Here is a 13,946-nt window from a genome sequence, read left to right as displayed (position 1 = left end):
CTGGTGACACGTGGCGGCGGCCATCTTGGGTGTGGCGAGGCTTCATCACATACAAACCGGATGGGCAGCAGGCCTTCGGCGGCGTGGCGAAGACAAAGTCTTTTGAGAAGGACCGGGGACGCCGGAGCGAGAGTTAGCCCTCCGTGGGGTGGGGGGTGGGTGGTGAGGATGAGGAGCTGGACAGCGGCCGTTTGCGAGCGGCTGATTCTCAACAGATCTTTTTCCTTTTTTTTTTTCCTACTACTTTTACACAGATGTCTTCGTGGGGCAGCTGCAAGCTTAGGGAAAGACAAAAATAGAATAATCTGTTAGCTCAGACCTCCTGCAGGGCGAAGAGGACGCTGCTGTACCCAAACTGTGTGCAAAGGTATAAACTCTCTCTATATACATGACTATACACCTATGTACAAGGTCATATAAAACACTGTGTGTGGGCAAGAGTCCTTCCTGCGTCCAGCTGTCTGTCTGCAGAAGGCAGCAGGTGCCAGGGGACAGGAAGTGATGCGGCCGACGCTGAGAGCTGGGGCACCGGCGGGCGGTCCAGTCTGGAGCGCCTGCGGTGGACAGGCACCGGTCCTCCGGTCCCTGCTGGCCGCTGTCTTGAGGGGGGGGCGGCCCGCACTGCGTGCCTGCTGAGCACAGGCACCGTGCGGGGCCGCGGGGCTGTGGGGCCGCGGGGCCGGGCCTGCAGGGGGCCGGGCGAGCCCCGCGAGTGGCTGCCGGCGCTTCCTGGAGCGCCTGTGTGAGGCCCCGCAAGGACACCTGCACTGGCCTTTAGTTCACAGCCCTCCCTGCATCGGCATGCTCCTGCGTCTCTCTGTCTCCATCTGTCAGCATTCCCATCTCTCTGAGTGCCCGTCTGTCCCTGCCCGTCTCTCCGTCAGCGAGCCTGTGGTTACAGCCTGTCTGTCTCTCCGTCAGCGAGCCTGTGGTTACAGCCTGTCTGTCTCCGTCAGCGAGTCTGTGGTTACAGCCTGTCTGTCTCTCCGTCAGCGAGCCTGTGGTTACAGCCTGTCTGTCTCTCCGTCAGCGAGCCTGTGGTTACAGCCTGTCTCTCCGTCAGCGAGCCTCTGGTTACAGCCTGTCTCTCCGTCAGCGAGCCTGTGGTTACAGCCTGTCTGTCTCTCCGTCAGCGAGCCTGTGGTTACAGCCTGTCTGTCTCTCCGTCAGCGAGCCTGTGGTTACAGCCTGTCTGTCTCTCCGTCAGCGAGCCTGTGGTTACAGCCTGTCTGTCTCTCCGTCAGCGAGCCTGTGGTTACAGCCTGTCTCTCCGTCAGCGAGCCTGTGGTTACAGCCTGTCTGTCTCTCCGTCAGCGAGCCTCTGGTTACAGCCTGTCTGTCTCTCCGTCAGCGAGCCTCTGGTTACAGCCTGTCTCTCCGTCAGCGAGCCTGTGGTTACAGCCTGTCTGTCTCTCCGTCAGCGAGCCTGTGGTTACAGCCTGTCTGTCTCTCCGTCAGCGAGCCTCTGGTTACAGCCTGTCTGTCTCTCCGTCAGCGAGTCTGTGGTTACAGCCTGTCTGTCTCTCCGTCAGCGAGCCTGTGGTTACAGCCTGTCTGTCTCTCCGTCAGCGAGCCTGTGGTTACAGCCTGTCGGTCTCTCCGTCAGCGAGCCTGTGGTTACAGCCTGTCGGTCTCTCCGTCAGTGAGCCTGTGGTTACAGCCTGTCTGTCTCTCCGTCAGCGAGCCTCTGGTTACAGCCTGTCTGTCTCCGTCAGCGAGCCTGTGGTTACAGCCTGTCTGTCTCTCCGTCAGCGAGTCTGTGGTTACAGCCTGTCTGTCTCTCCGTCAGCGAGCCTGTGGTTACAGCCTGTCGGTCTCTCCGTCAGCGAGCCTGTGGTTACAGCCTGTCTGTCTCTCCGTCAGCGAGCCTGTGGTTACAGCCTGTCTGTCTCTCCGTCAGCGAGCCTGTGGTTACAGCCTGTCTGTCTCCGTCAGCGAGCCTGTGGTTACAGCCTGTCTGTCTCCGTCAGCGAGCCTGTGGTTACAGCCTGTCTCTCCGTCAGCGAGCCTGTGGTTACAGCCTGTCTGTCTCTCCGTCAGCGAGCCTGTGGTTACAGCCTGTCTGTCTCCGTCAGCGAGCCTGTGGTTACAGCCTGTCTGTCTCCGTCAGCGAGCCTGTGGTTACAGCCTGTCTGTCTCCGTCAGCGAGCCTGTGGTTACAGCCTGTCGGTCTCTCCGTCAGCGAGTCTGTGGTTACAGCCTGTCTGTCTCTCCGTCAGCGAGCCTGTGGTTACAGCCTGTCTGTCTCTCCGTCAGCGAGCCTCTGGTTACAGCCTGTCTGTCTCCGTCAGCGAGCCTGTGGTTACAGCCTGTCTGTCTCTCCGTCAGCGAGCCTGTGGTTACAGCCTGTCTGTCTCTCCGTCAGCGAGCCTGTGGTTACAGCCTGTCTGTCTCTCCGTCAGCGAGTCTGTGGTTACAGCCTGTCTGTCTCTCCGTCAGCGAGCCTGTGGTTACAGCCTGTCTGTCTCTCTTCCAGTATCTGGTTATTGCCTGTCTGTCAGTGTGCCCTTGACAACAGCCTGTCTCTCTCTGCCAGTGTCTGTCAGTGTGCCCTTGGAAACAGCCCGTCTTGTCTCTCTCTGCCGGCGCTGGGCAGCGATCCTGTCTCGCTGTGTCAGGATGCGGCAGCCATGGTCGAGGCGCTGGCCTTGCAGTCGATCTTGCTCGGGTCTCCGGGCAGGAAGGAGATGTTGACAGCCGTCAGGAAGGAGCGACACTCCTGAACCGAGGAGAAGGACAACACTGACTGGACGTAGTCTACTGGAACGGAGGGCCGGTACCTGAGAGACAGAGGACAGAGAGTTAATAACCCACTGGGACTGAGGGCCGGTACCTGAGAGACAGAGGACAGAGAGTTAATAACCCACTGGGACTGAGGGCCGGTACCTGAGAGACAGAGGACAGAGAGTTAATAACCCACTGGGACTGAGGGCCGGTACCTGAGAGACAGAGGAGAGAGAGTTAATAACCCACTGGGACTGAGGGCCGGTACCTGAGAGACAGAGGAGAGAGTTAATAACCCACTGGGACTGAGGGCCGGTACCTGAGAGACAGAGGAGAGAGATAGAGTTTATAAGCCACTAGGACTGAGGGCTGGTACCTCAGACCCAGAGGGGAGAGAGAGTGAATTAACCCACTGGGGAGTGAACGATGGTTTCTGGGTTGGGGGAGAGATCAATATCTATATATATATACATATCTATATATATACACAGCCTTGCTGTACTCACACACTTCTGTCACAAACAGACGCCGATCGGCACGTACGTTTTCATCATGGCCCGGAGCGCGCCCCTCCTCTCCCGGTCCAGGAACTTGTCAATGAGGTAGGAGCCCATGCGCGGAGCGTCGCGGTACAGCAGGAAGAAGCGGCGGTAGTTGCCCAGTGCCCAGGCAGTGCGCAGGGAGAGGGCGTGGCTCACACACGGGTCGCCGCGGAGGTCAGGGGTCAGGAAGGCCAGCTCTGTGGTCAGGTCTGAGCACATGAGAGAACAGGGGTGACCCAACGCAATGCTAACCACTGTGTCACCCCGAAAAAAGAAAGCACTTCCTCTCAAACCAGTCAGAAAGGTTTAGCAAATACTGGTTAACCTGGATAACACTGGTGCCGCTGTCTGAAGCGATATGAAGTGGATGCTGCACACTGGTGGGGGTGGAGGGGAGTCCCCATTACCTGTAAAGCGCTTTAAGTGGAGTGTCCAGATGAGCGCTATATAAGTGTAAGCAATCATTATTATTATTATTATAATATTCCTCAGGAGAGTGCTTTCTGTTATTCTATCCCGACTAAACTTGTACAGATTTGACTTTAGCAAATATAATTCTGGATTAAACCTCACATACACAGTCCTAAAGCAAGTTCATCTGTAAACTCAAAGAAAATAATGAAAGGAAAAAAAAAAGCTAAATATTCTAAAAATCGAACGCCGTTTCATCGATCAAGTTGAGAACGCAGCGGAAGCACGCAGCGCCCGCGCTCACACGACAATAACCCGGCCGGAGAACCGCCCGCGGGCTTCGATCCGCCGCGCCCGGAGGGCTGCACGCAGGAGACGCACCTCCGGAGTTCTTGGTGAAGATGTAGTAGAGCAGGCGGTAGGCGGTGAACTCGCCCACGTTGCCAGAGGGGCAGTCCTTGTACAGGGCCTTCAGCTGGGTCTGGCACTGGTTGAACTCCTCATGGTCACCCTGCAGGGAGGAGGGCGCCGTGAGTACGCGCTCGCCGACACACGCCGACACACTCTGACCACTGACACGCCAGCACACGCTGACCACACAGACACTCACTGACCACACAGACACTCACCAACACACACCGATCACACATCACTCACTGACCACACATCACTCACTGACCACTGACACGCCAGCACACGCTGACCACACAGACACACACTGACCACACGCCGACACACTCTGACCACTGACACGCCAGCACACGCTGACCACACAGACACTCACTGACCACTGATGCACGCTGACCACACAGACACTCACCAACACACACTGACCACACATCACTCACTGACCACACAGACACTCACTGACCACACAGACACTCACCGACACACACTGACCACACAGACACACGCTGACCACACAGACACACGCTGACCACTGATGCGAGCTGACCACGCTGACCACACAGACACTCACTGACCACAAAGACACACAGTCGCACGCTGACCACACACTCACTGACCACACAGACACTCACTGACGCACACCGACCACACAGACGCTCACTGACCACACAGACACACAGTCGCACGCTGACCACACACTCACTGACCACACAGACACTCACTGACGCACACCGACCACACAGACGCTCACTGACCACACAGACACACAGTCGCACGCTGACCACACAGACACACAGTCGCACGCTGACCACACACTCACTGACCACACAGACACTCACTGACGCACGCCGACCACACAGACGCTCACTGACCACACAGACGCACGCCGACCACACAGTGACGCACGCCGACCACACAGTGACGCACACTCAGAGGAAGGGACACTGACCTTCTCCAGAGCGATGCGTGCGTGGGTCTCGTACACCTCCACCGTGAAGTCCGTGCGCACTCCCTGAACCTGCAGAGAGAGAGTGAGAGCACATTGTGAGCTCCTGCCGTACAGAGAGTGGGGGAGTGACAGAGGAGTGCGGGGACTCACTGTGAGGTCCTGTCGTATCGACTTCATCTGCTCACAGGCGTACGGGTAGTCCTGGTTGGTCTTCCAGTGAGCTTTAACAGCCAGGAGAGATTTCTTCAGCACCTGAGAGCGAGCGAGAGGGTGAGTCAGTGAGAGCGTGAGAGAGTAAGTTAATCAGGTACACACTCCCAGACTCCCAGGGACTCACAGGCACGGGCCGGACGGTGGCGGGGTCCGGGGCGCAGGTGAGCCTCAGGTAGGTCTTGGTGATGTCCTGGCAGGTGCCCACGATGGTGCAGTCCTCCCAGCTCAGGCCGTCGGCAGAGGGCGCCGCCAGGGCGCTGGAGGCGTTGATGTTGAGGACCAGCGGCTCGGTGCGCAGCTTCTTGACCGCGCCGCCCGCCGCCGCCCCCGTGTTGAAGCGCGCCGCCCGGCTCTGCTTCTTCGCCTCGCGCTGCGGGTCCTCGAAGTCCAGCCCCGCGCCGCCCGCGGACTTGCGCCGCTTCTGAGGGCCGGCCGCGCCGGGCTCGTCCGCGCTCCTGCCCGGACAGCGAGCGAGAGCACAGTGTCGGCGAGACCGGCAGGGCGAGGGCGAGGGCCGGAGGGGCCAGGCGCAGGGCCGCGGGACGCCAGTCTCGCACACTCGCACACAGACACGCAGGCTCACTCGCAATCACACCAAGGCCGGTTTTCTCTGGTGTGAGTGACGCTTGACCCCCCAGTAAGGAGACCGGGGGAGAACACAGCCCCCCGGCACTGCCGACGAGACCCCCCCCCCACCCCCCGGCACGATCTCCCCGCCCTCACCTGCGGCCCCGGTTGGCTCGCCCGCCCCGGCCTCGCCCCCTCTCTCCTCCCCTGCCCCGCTCTCGGTCTCCGCCTCTGCCCCTGCCCCCCTTCTGGTTCCGGCGGGAGATCTGGGGCCGGAGGTCGCTGGAGATGCTGCTGTCCGACTGGGAGCCCGAGTCACTGGGGGGGGGGGAGTTAGGGGAGAGAGAAGGTGAAAAACTCCAGACAGATCCGGGGCGACACGGCTGGCGGGAGAGACCCCCCCGAGCCCAGCTGCTCCTCTTACCTCCTGTGGTGCCTCTGCCCTCGGTCCCGGTGCCTCTGGTTGCCGTGGCGATGGGGGGAGGGAGACCGGGAGCGGGAGGTAGAGGAGGAGGAGCTGGAGGAAGGGCTCCTCTGGCTGGAGAACACGTTCCTGTAGTTGCCCAGCCTAGCCCCGCCCCCGCGGCCCCGCCCAGCCCCGCCCCCCGCTCCTCCGCGGCCCATCGGCTCCGAGCCCCTCTGGGGCACCGACTCCCAGCGCGACGGCTTGGGTTTCAGCCTGGCGGACAGAGAGGAGACAGAGGCTCACCCAGGTCCTCCGACCGCGTGCTGCAGGCATCAGCGTCTCCACAACAGTGAATCTCACAGGGCGCCGTACAGACACCGGCTCAAGCTAAGAGCTCAGGGACTCTCACTCTGGCAGGGTGTGGGGTGAGGGGAGAGACTCACTCTGGCAGGGTGTGGGGAGAGACTCACTCTGGCAGGGTGAGGGGTGAGGGAGAGGGGAGAGACTCACTCTGGCAGGGTGAGGGGAGAGACTCACTCTGGCAGGGTGAGGGGTGAGGGTGAGGGGAGAGACTCACTCTGGCAGGGTGAGGGGCGAGGGTGAGGGGAGAGACTCACTCTGGCAGGGTGTGGGGTGAGGGAGAGGAGAGAGACTCACTCTGGCAGGGTGAGGGGTGAGGGTGAGGGGAGAGACTCACTCTGGCAGGGTGAGGGGTGAGGGAGAGGAGAGACTCACTCTGGCAGGGTGTGGGGTGAGGGAGAGGAGAGAGACTCACTCTGGCAGGGTGAGGGGTGAGGGAGAGGAGAGAGACTCACTCTGGCAGGGTGAGGGGTGAGGAGAGGGGAGAGACTCACTCTGGCAGGGTGAGGGGTGAGGGGGAGGGGAGAGACTCACTCTGGCAGGGTGAGGGGTGAGGGGGAGGGGAGAGACTCACTCTGGCAGGGTGAGGGGTGAGGGAGAGGGGAGAGACTCACTCTGGCAGGGTGAGGGGACAGACTCACTCTGGCAGGGTGTGGGGTGAGGGAGAGGGGAGAGACTCACTCTGGCAGGGTGAGGGGTGAGGGTGAGGGGAAAGACTCACTCTGGCAGGGTGAGGGGAGAGACTCACTCTGGCAGGGTGTGGGGTGAGGGAGAGGGGAGAGACTCACTCTGGCAGGGTGAGGGGTGAGGGAGAGGGGAGAGACTCACTCTGGCAGGGTGAGGGGTGAGGGTGAGGGGAGAGACTCACTCTGGCAGGGTGAGGGGTGAGGGAGAGGAGAGAGACTCACTCTGGCAGGGTGAGGGGTGAGGAGAGGGGAGAGACTCACTCTGGCAGGGTGAGGGGTGAGGGTGAGGGGAGAGACTCACTCTGGCAGGGTGAGGGGTGAGGGTGAGGGGAGAGATTCACTCTGGCAGGGTGAGGGGAGAGACTCACTCTGGCAGGGTGAGGGGAGAGACTCACTCTGGCAGGGTGAGGGGAGAGACTCACTCTGGCAGGGTGAGGGGAGAGACTCACTCTGGCAGGGTGAGGGGTGAGGGAGAGGGGAGAGACTCACTCTGGCAGGGTGTGGGGTGAGGGAGAGGGGAGAGACTCACTCTGGCAGGGTGTGGGGTGAGGGAGAGGGGAGAGACTCACTCTGGCAGGGTGAGGGGAGAGACTCACTCTGGCAGGGTGTGGGGTGAGGGAGAGGGGAGAGACTCACTCTGGCAGGGTGAGGGGTGAGGGAGAGGGGAGAGACTCACTCTGGCAGGGTGAGGGGAGAGACTCACTCTGGCAGGGTGAGGGGAGAGACTCACTCTGGCAGGGTGAGGGGTGAGGGAGAGGGGAGAGACTCACTCTGGCAGGGTGTGGGGTGAGGGAGAGGGGAGAGACTCACTCTGGCAGGGTGAGGGGAGAGACTCACTCTGGCAGGGTGAGGGGAGAGACTCACTCTGGCAGGGTGAGGGGAGAGGGAGAGGGGAGAGACTCACTCTGGCAGGGTGAGGGGTGAGGGAGAGGGGAGAGACTCACTCTGGCAGGGTGTGGGGTGAGGGTGAGGGGAGAGACTCACTCTGGCAGGGTGTGGGGTGAGGGAGAGGGGAGAGACTCACTCTGGCAGGGTAAGGGGTGAGGGTGAGGGGAGAGACTCACTCTGGCAGGGTGAGGGGAGAGACTCACTCTGGCAGGGTGAGGGGAGAGACTCACTCTGGCAGGGTGAGGGGAGAGACTCACTCTGGCAGGGTGAGGGGAGAGACTCACTCTGGCAGGGTGAGGGGACAGACTCACTCTGGCAGGGTGAGGGGACAGACTCACTCTGGCAGGGTGAGGGGACAGACTCACTCTGGCAGGGTGAGGGGTGAGGGAGAGGGGAGAGACTCACTCTGGCAGGGTGTGGGGTGAGGGTGAGGGGAGAGACTCACTCTGGCAGGGTGAGGGGTGAGGGAGAGGGGAGAGACTCACTCTGGCAGCGGCTCGTGGCTCCAGTCGATGGTGTAGGCCGTACCGTCCTGCAGACGGCCCTGCAGCACCTCCTTCAGCACCTTCTCCGTGCGGTCCTTGTCCTCCTCCGACTCGCAGGCTGTGAAGCAGCGCTGCACGTACTCCTTCATGGCCTGGGGCCAGTCCTGGGGCCTGCGGGGGACAGACAGACAGCCTGGGGCTGAGCGAGGACAGACGAGCTTCGCACAACAGGGTCACGCAGCACGAGAGAGAAATGATCAGAGCGAACAATGAAGTCCTCTCGCTCGCGCTGACAGGACGGCCCTCTGTCCTTACCGGCTCTGCGATGTCACAGACTGGTTAGCCAGCACGCTGTTCTGCTCTCCTGACAGGAAGCTCTGGTTGGCCATGACATAGGGACGCTTGGGAAGATTGAACTTCACCCCCCCAGTGCCTGGAGCCTCTGTGAAACAGTGTGAAGGAAATACAAGAGTCAATACAGGACTGTGACCAACTGGACACTACAGCACAGTGACCCTGACTGACTGACAGACTGGACACTACAGCACAGTGACCCTGACTGACTGACAGACTGGACACTACAGCACAGTGACCCTGACTGACTGACTGACTGGACACTACAGCACAGAGACACTGACTGACTGACTGACTGACTGGACACTACAGCACAGTGACCCTGACTGACTGACTGACTGGACACTACAGCACAGAGACACTGACTGACTGACTGGACACTACAGCACAGCGACACTGACTGACTGACTGGACACTACAGCACAGCGACACTGACTGACTGACTGGACACTACAGCACAGTGACCCTGACTGACTGACTGACTGGACACTACAGCACAGAGACACTGACTGACTGACTGGACACTACAGCACAGCGACACTGACTGACTGGACACTACAGCACAGAGACACTGACTGACTGACTGGACACTACAGCACAGTGACCCTGACTGACTGACTGGACACTACAGCACAGTGACACTGACTGGACAGACACTGGACAGACTCACGTTTCATACGGTGCCACAGCTGCTGCCCGGGCTTGTTGCCCTTCTTGTTTCCTGCCTCTCCGGCCCCTCCTGCGTACTGGGGTGCCTGCAAGGGGGGGTTGTTCTGCCCATAACTGCCCTGGTACCCCCCCATGTTGCCCTGCCCATAGGCCGAGCGGCACTGCCCCTGACCGTGGCTGTTCTGATACCCCCGCATCTGGCCGCCGTTACTGCCCTCGTTCCCTTGGTAACCCATACTCTGCCCCGCGGAATAGGGGCCCCCCTGATACCCGCCCACCGCGCCCCCACTCCCGCTGGCGCCCCCAGGCCCCTGGGAGGGAGGAGGGGGGTACTGGGCGTTCGGAGGCGGGGGCAGAGGCGGAGGGGGAGGGGGGGGGGGCTGCTCGGATGCCCCGGGACTCTGCGGGGGGGGCTGGGGGGCAGTAGGGGTAGATGGCTGGGATTGATTGGGGTAGGAGGAGGAAGACGAGGAGGAGTCTTCCATCCCAGACATGGACGAGGCCTGGAGACAGAGGAAAAAGAGTTAATACACACTGACCAACTGGACACTACAGCACAGAGACACTTACTGACTGACTGGACACTACAGCACAGAGACACTGACTGACTGACTGGACACTACAGCACAGAGACACTGACTGACTGACTGGACACTACAGCACAGCGACACTGACTGACTGACTGGACACTACAGCACAGAGACACTGACTGACTGGACACTACAGCACAGTGACCCTGACTGACTGACTGGACACTACAGCACAGTGACCCCGACTGACTGACTGGACACTACAGCACAGTGACACTGACTGACTGACTGGACACTACAGCACAGTGACACTGACTGACTGACTGGACACTACAGCACAGAGACACTGACTGACTGACTGGACACTACAGCACAGAGACACTGACTGACTGACTGGACACTACAGCACAGAGACACTGACTGACTGACTGGACACTACAGCACAGAGACACTGACTGACTGACTGGACACTACAGCACAGAGACACTGACTGACTGGACACTACAGCACAGAGACACTGACTGACTGGACACTGGGTTACCTGTGCCGTGGGAGTGGTGGGTGTCTGGTAGGATCCTGGAACAGCGTACTGACCTTGGGGATAGCCGCCTCCATACTGAGGAGAGACACAGAGAGGAGTCACTGTCACAGCACACTCACCGGGGCTGCAGGGGCAGGTGTGCGCTCAGGGGGGCAGCGGGGGCAGGTGTGCGCTCAGGGGGGGCAGCGGGGGCAGGTGTGCGCTCAGGGGGGCAGGTGTGCGCTCGGGGGGGCAGCGGGGGCAGGTGTGTGCTCGGGGGGGCAGCGGGGGCAGGTGTGCGCTTGGGGGGGCAGGTGTGCGCTAGGGGGGCAGGTGTGCGCTCGGGGGGGCAGCGGGGGCAGGTGTGTACTCACCGGGGCCATGGGGTAGTAGTAGCCATAGGGGTAGGCGTAGCCACTGTACTGCTGCTGGCTCTGCTGGTACCACTGGTAGTACTGCTGCTGCAGGGCTGCGGAGTCCGTCACCGGCGTCTGGTACTGCCCAGCCTGCGGACACAGAGCGGACCGCCCTCAGCTCGGGCACTGACCCTCACCGCGCCCCGACCCCCTCCAGGGGCCGCTCTCTCCTGCCCCAGACCCAGTCGGACTCGGACAGTGGCCGCTCACCTGCGCCGTGCTGTGACTGGACTGCGAGGTCTTGGTGCTGCCCAGGCTCTTGCTGATGGAGGCCAGAGCCTGACGGGCCTTCTCCCACTCCGGGTTCTCATGGACCGGGCCTTCAGAACCAGGACTGAAGGACCTGAGAGACAGAGGGGTTAGCACAGACCGCCTGGCCGTCTCCACACTGGAGACTGAGCCCGTCCTCTCTGGACAGCCAGATCTGTCTGTGTCCAGTTTCTCTGGCCAGTCTGTGGTCACTGAGCCTGTCCTCTCTGGACAGTCAGGCCTGTCTGTGTCCAGTTTCTCTGGCCAGGCTGTGGTCACTGAGCCTGTCCTTTCTGGACAGTCAGGTCTGCCTGTGTCACCCAGTTTCTATGGCCAGGTTGTGGTCACTGAGCCTGTCCTCTCTGGACAGTCAGATCTGCCTGTGTCGCCCAGTTTCTATGGCCAGGTTGTGGTCACTGAGCCTGTCCTCTCTGGACAGCCAGGTCTGCCTGTGTCCAGTTTCTCTGGCCAGGCTGTGGTCTCTGAGCCTGTCCTCTCTGGACAGTCAGGTCTGTCTGTGTCCAGTTTCTCTGGCCAGGCTGTGGTCACTGAGCCTGTCCTCTCTGGACAGTCAGGTCTGCCTGTGTCGCCCAGTTTCTCTGGCCAGGCTGTGGTCTCTGAGCCTGTCCTCTCTGGACAGTCAGATCTGTCTGTGTCCAGCTACTATAGCCAGATTGTGGCTCTCTGGACACCCAGATCTGTCTGTGTCCAGTTCTATAGCCAGATAGTGGCTCTCTGGACAGCCAGGTCTGTGTATCGGTCCGTCCAGAACAACGACGGCTGACCAGCACTAACAGACACACGCCTTGAGCACAGCAAAGGCATCGAAAACCACACCGTGCACCCCGCCACACCCCCCAGAATGAACACCGGCACCCCCTCTCAGCTCGGCCCCGCCACAGGCCCGGCCCTAACCCGCTGAAGCCCGGCAGTCTCACCAGCTGGCAGCTTGGTTCGTCTGGGTAGAGTTGGCAGCCATTTCCTCTGCGGGCCCGACCCGCCTCCGACCCGCAACACCGGGACCCGGGGCCTCCCTGCCGCGGCTCTGGGCGGCTTCCCTGTCGCTCCGCCGGAGACCGGCTCCAAGACACAGGCTGAAAGGAAAGGGAACGGCGGCCCCTCGAACATAAAACGAGGAAAATAATTCTTAAAAAAATAACCGACGCTTCCAGAAACAACACCGGGCAGTCGGATTCGCAAACAAAATGGCGGCCGGTCACGGCCTAGGAGGAGGCTCGTCATTGGAGGAAAGCCGGCCTGACCAGCCCGGAAAGGCCCGCCTACCGAGGGCGAAAGCAGACGCGTCATTTGCCTCCTGAGGTGGCAATCAGGCATCTAGCCCCACCCCCGCTGCGGAACCGAGAGGGTTCATTGCACCCGACGGCCGTCAATCAGGTCGCGGTTGGGCCAATGACCTGAGCGGCAGCCCCCTCCACGTCACAAAGGGTCTGCGGTGATTGGACGAAATCCGAGCCGTGGCGTCAGCGGCTGGCGAAGCTCCAGACCGCGAGGAGCGCCGATTGCGAAAGTGATCTGAGCGCTGTAAACAGCTCACTTGTGCAACAGGTAATTAATACTAGTCCAGCTCCCAGTGCAGCCAGTCCAGTCCAGCCTGGAGAGGCTCAGACTGCTCTGTCAGTGTCAGTGGAGTCTGATTATAATCCCAGTGAAGAACTAGTCCAGCTCCCAGTGCAGCCAGTCCAGTCCAGCCTGGAGAGTCTCAGACTGCTCTGTCAGTGTCAGTGAGTGTGATTATAATCCCAGTGAAGAACTAGTCCAGCTCCCAGTGCAGTCAGTCCAGTCCAGCCTGGAGAGGCTCAGACTGCTCTGTCAGTGTCAGTCAGTCTGATTATAATCCCAGTGAAGAGCTAGTCCAGCTCCCAGTCCAGTCAGTCCAGTCCAGCCTGGAGAGTCTCAGACTGCTCTGTCAGTGTCAGTGGAGTCTGATTATAATCCCAGTGAAGAACTGGTCCAGCTCCCAGTCCAGTCCAGCCTGGAGAGCCTCAGACTGCTCTGTCAGTGTCAGTGGAGTCTGATTATAATCCCAGTGAAGAGCTAGTCCAGCTCCCAGTGCAGCCAGTCCAGTCCAGCCTGGAGAGTCTCAGACTGCTCTGTCAGTGTCAGTGAGTCTGATTATAATCCCAGTGAAGAACTAGTCCAGCTCCCAGTGCAGCCAGTCCAGTCCAGCCTGGAGAGTCTCAGACTGCTCTGTCAGTGTCAGTGAGTCTGATTATAATCCCAGTGAAGAACTAGTCCAGCTCCCAGTGCAGCCAGTCCAGTCCAGCCTGGAGAGTCTCAGACTGCTCTGTCAGTGTCAGTGAGTCTGATTATAATCCCAGTGAAGAACTAGTCCAGCTCCCAGTGCAGCCAGTCCAGTCCAGCCTGGAGAGTCTCAGACTGCTCTGTCAGTGTCAGTGAGTCTGATTATAATCCCAGTGAAGAACTAGTCCAGCTCCCAGTCCAGCCAGTCCAGTCCAGCCTGGAGAGTTTCAGACTGCTCTGTCAGTGTCAGTGAGTCTGATTATAATCCCAGTGAAGAACTAGTCCAGCTCCCAGTCCAGCCAGTCCA

The 13,946-nt window shown here is 60.3% G+C and overlaps 1 protein-coding gene across 1 annotated transcript; it reads right to left on the bottom strand.

Annotated features, from left to right (window-relative positions):
• Positions 1-218: 218 nt before the first annotated feature.
• leng8 (leukocyte receptor cluster (LRC) member 8) lies at positions 219-12,591 on the bottom strand. The gene is made up of 15 exons (XM_088939450.1): positions 12,316-12,591; positions 11,339-11,471; positions 11,087-11,218; positions 10,734-10,808; positions 9,664-10,165; positions 8,955-9,081; positions 8,640-8,810; positions 6,239-6,493; positions 5,971-6,132; positions 5,372-5,702; positions 5,185-5,286; positions 5,035-5,103; positions 4,059-4,188; positions 3,268-3,475; positions 219-2,780 (listed from the first exon to the last, which is right to left on the bottom strand). The coding sequence occupies exons 1-15, from the start codon at positions 12,354-12,356 to the stop codon at positions 2,615-2,617; spliced, it is 2,604 nt and encodes an 867-aa protein (XP_088795576.1). The 5' UTR covers positions 12,357-12,591; the 3' UTR covers positions 219-2,614.
• Between the last annotated feature and the right edge of the window lie 1,355 nt (positions 12,592-13,946).

Source organism: Atractosteus spatula, chromosome 22, assembly GCF_055471065.1.
Source record: "Atractosteus spatula isolate fAtrSpa1 chromosome 22, fAtrSpa1.hap1, whole genome shotgun sequence".
Taxonomy (NCBI): Eukaryota; Metazoa; Chordata; class Actinopteri; order Semionotiformes; family Lepisosteidae; genus Atractosteus; species Atractosteus spatula.
Note: the sequence above shows the minus strand (reverse complement) of the source record. Positions and strands in the feature narration are given on the sequence as shown.

Bases quoted from the DNA above. Each gene is read 5' to 3' on its own strand.
- leng8 (XM_088939450.1), bottom strand. From the start codon at position 12,356: ATGGCTGCCAACTCTACCCAGACGAACCAAGCTGCCAGCTG. The intron at 10,809-11,086 runs GTGAGTACACAC...GTCTCTCCTCAG, and splicing joins ACTACTACCCCATGGCCCCG to TATGGAGGCGGCTATCCCCA. The intron at 9,082-9,663 runs GTGAGTCTGTCC...ACTGTTTCACAG, and splicing joins GCTGTGGCACCGTATGAAAC to AGGCTCCAGGCACTGGGGGG.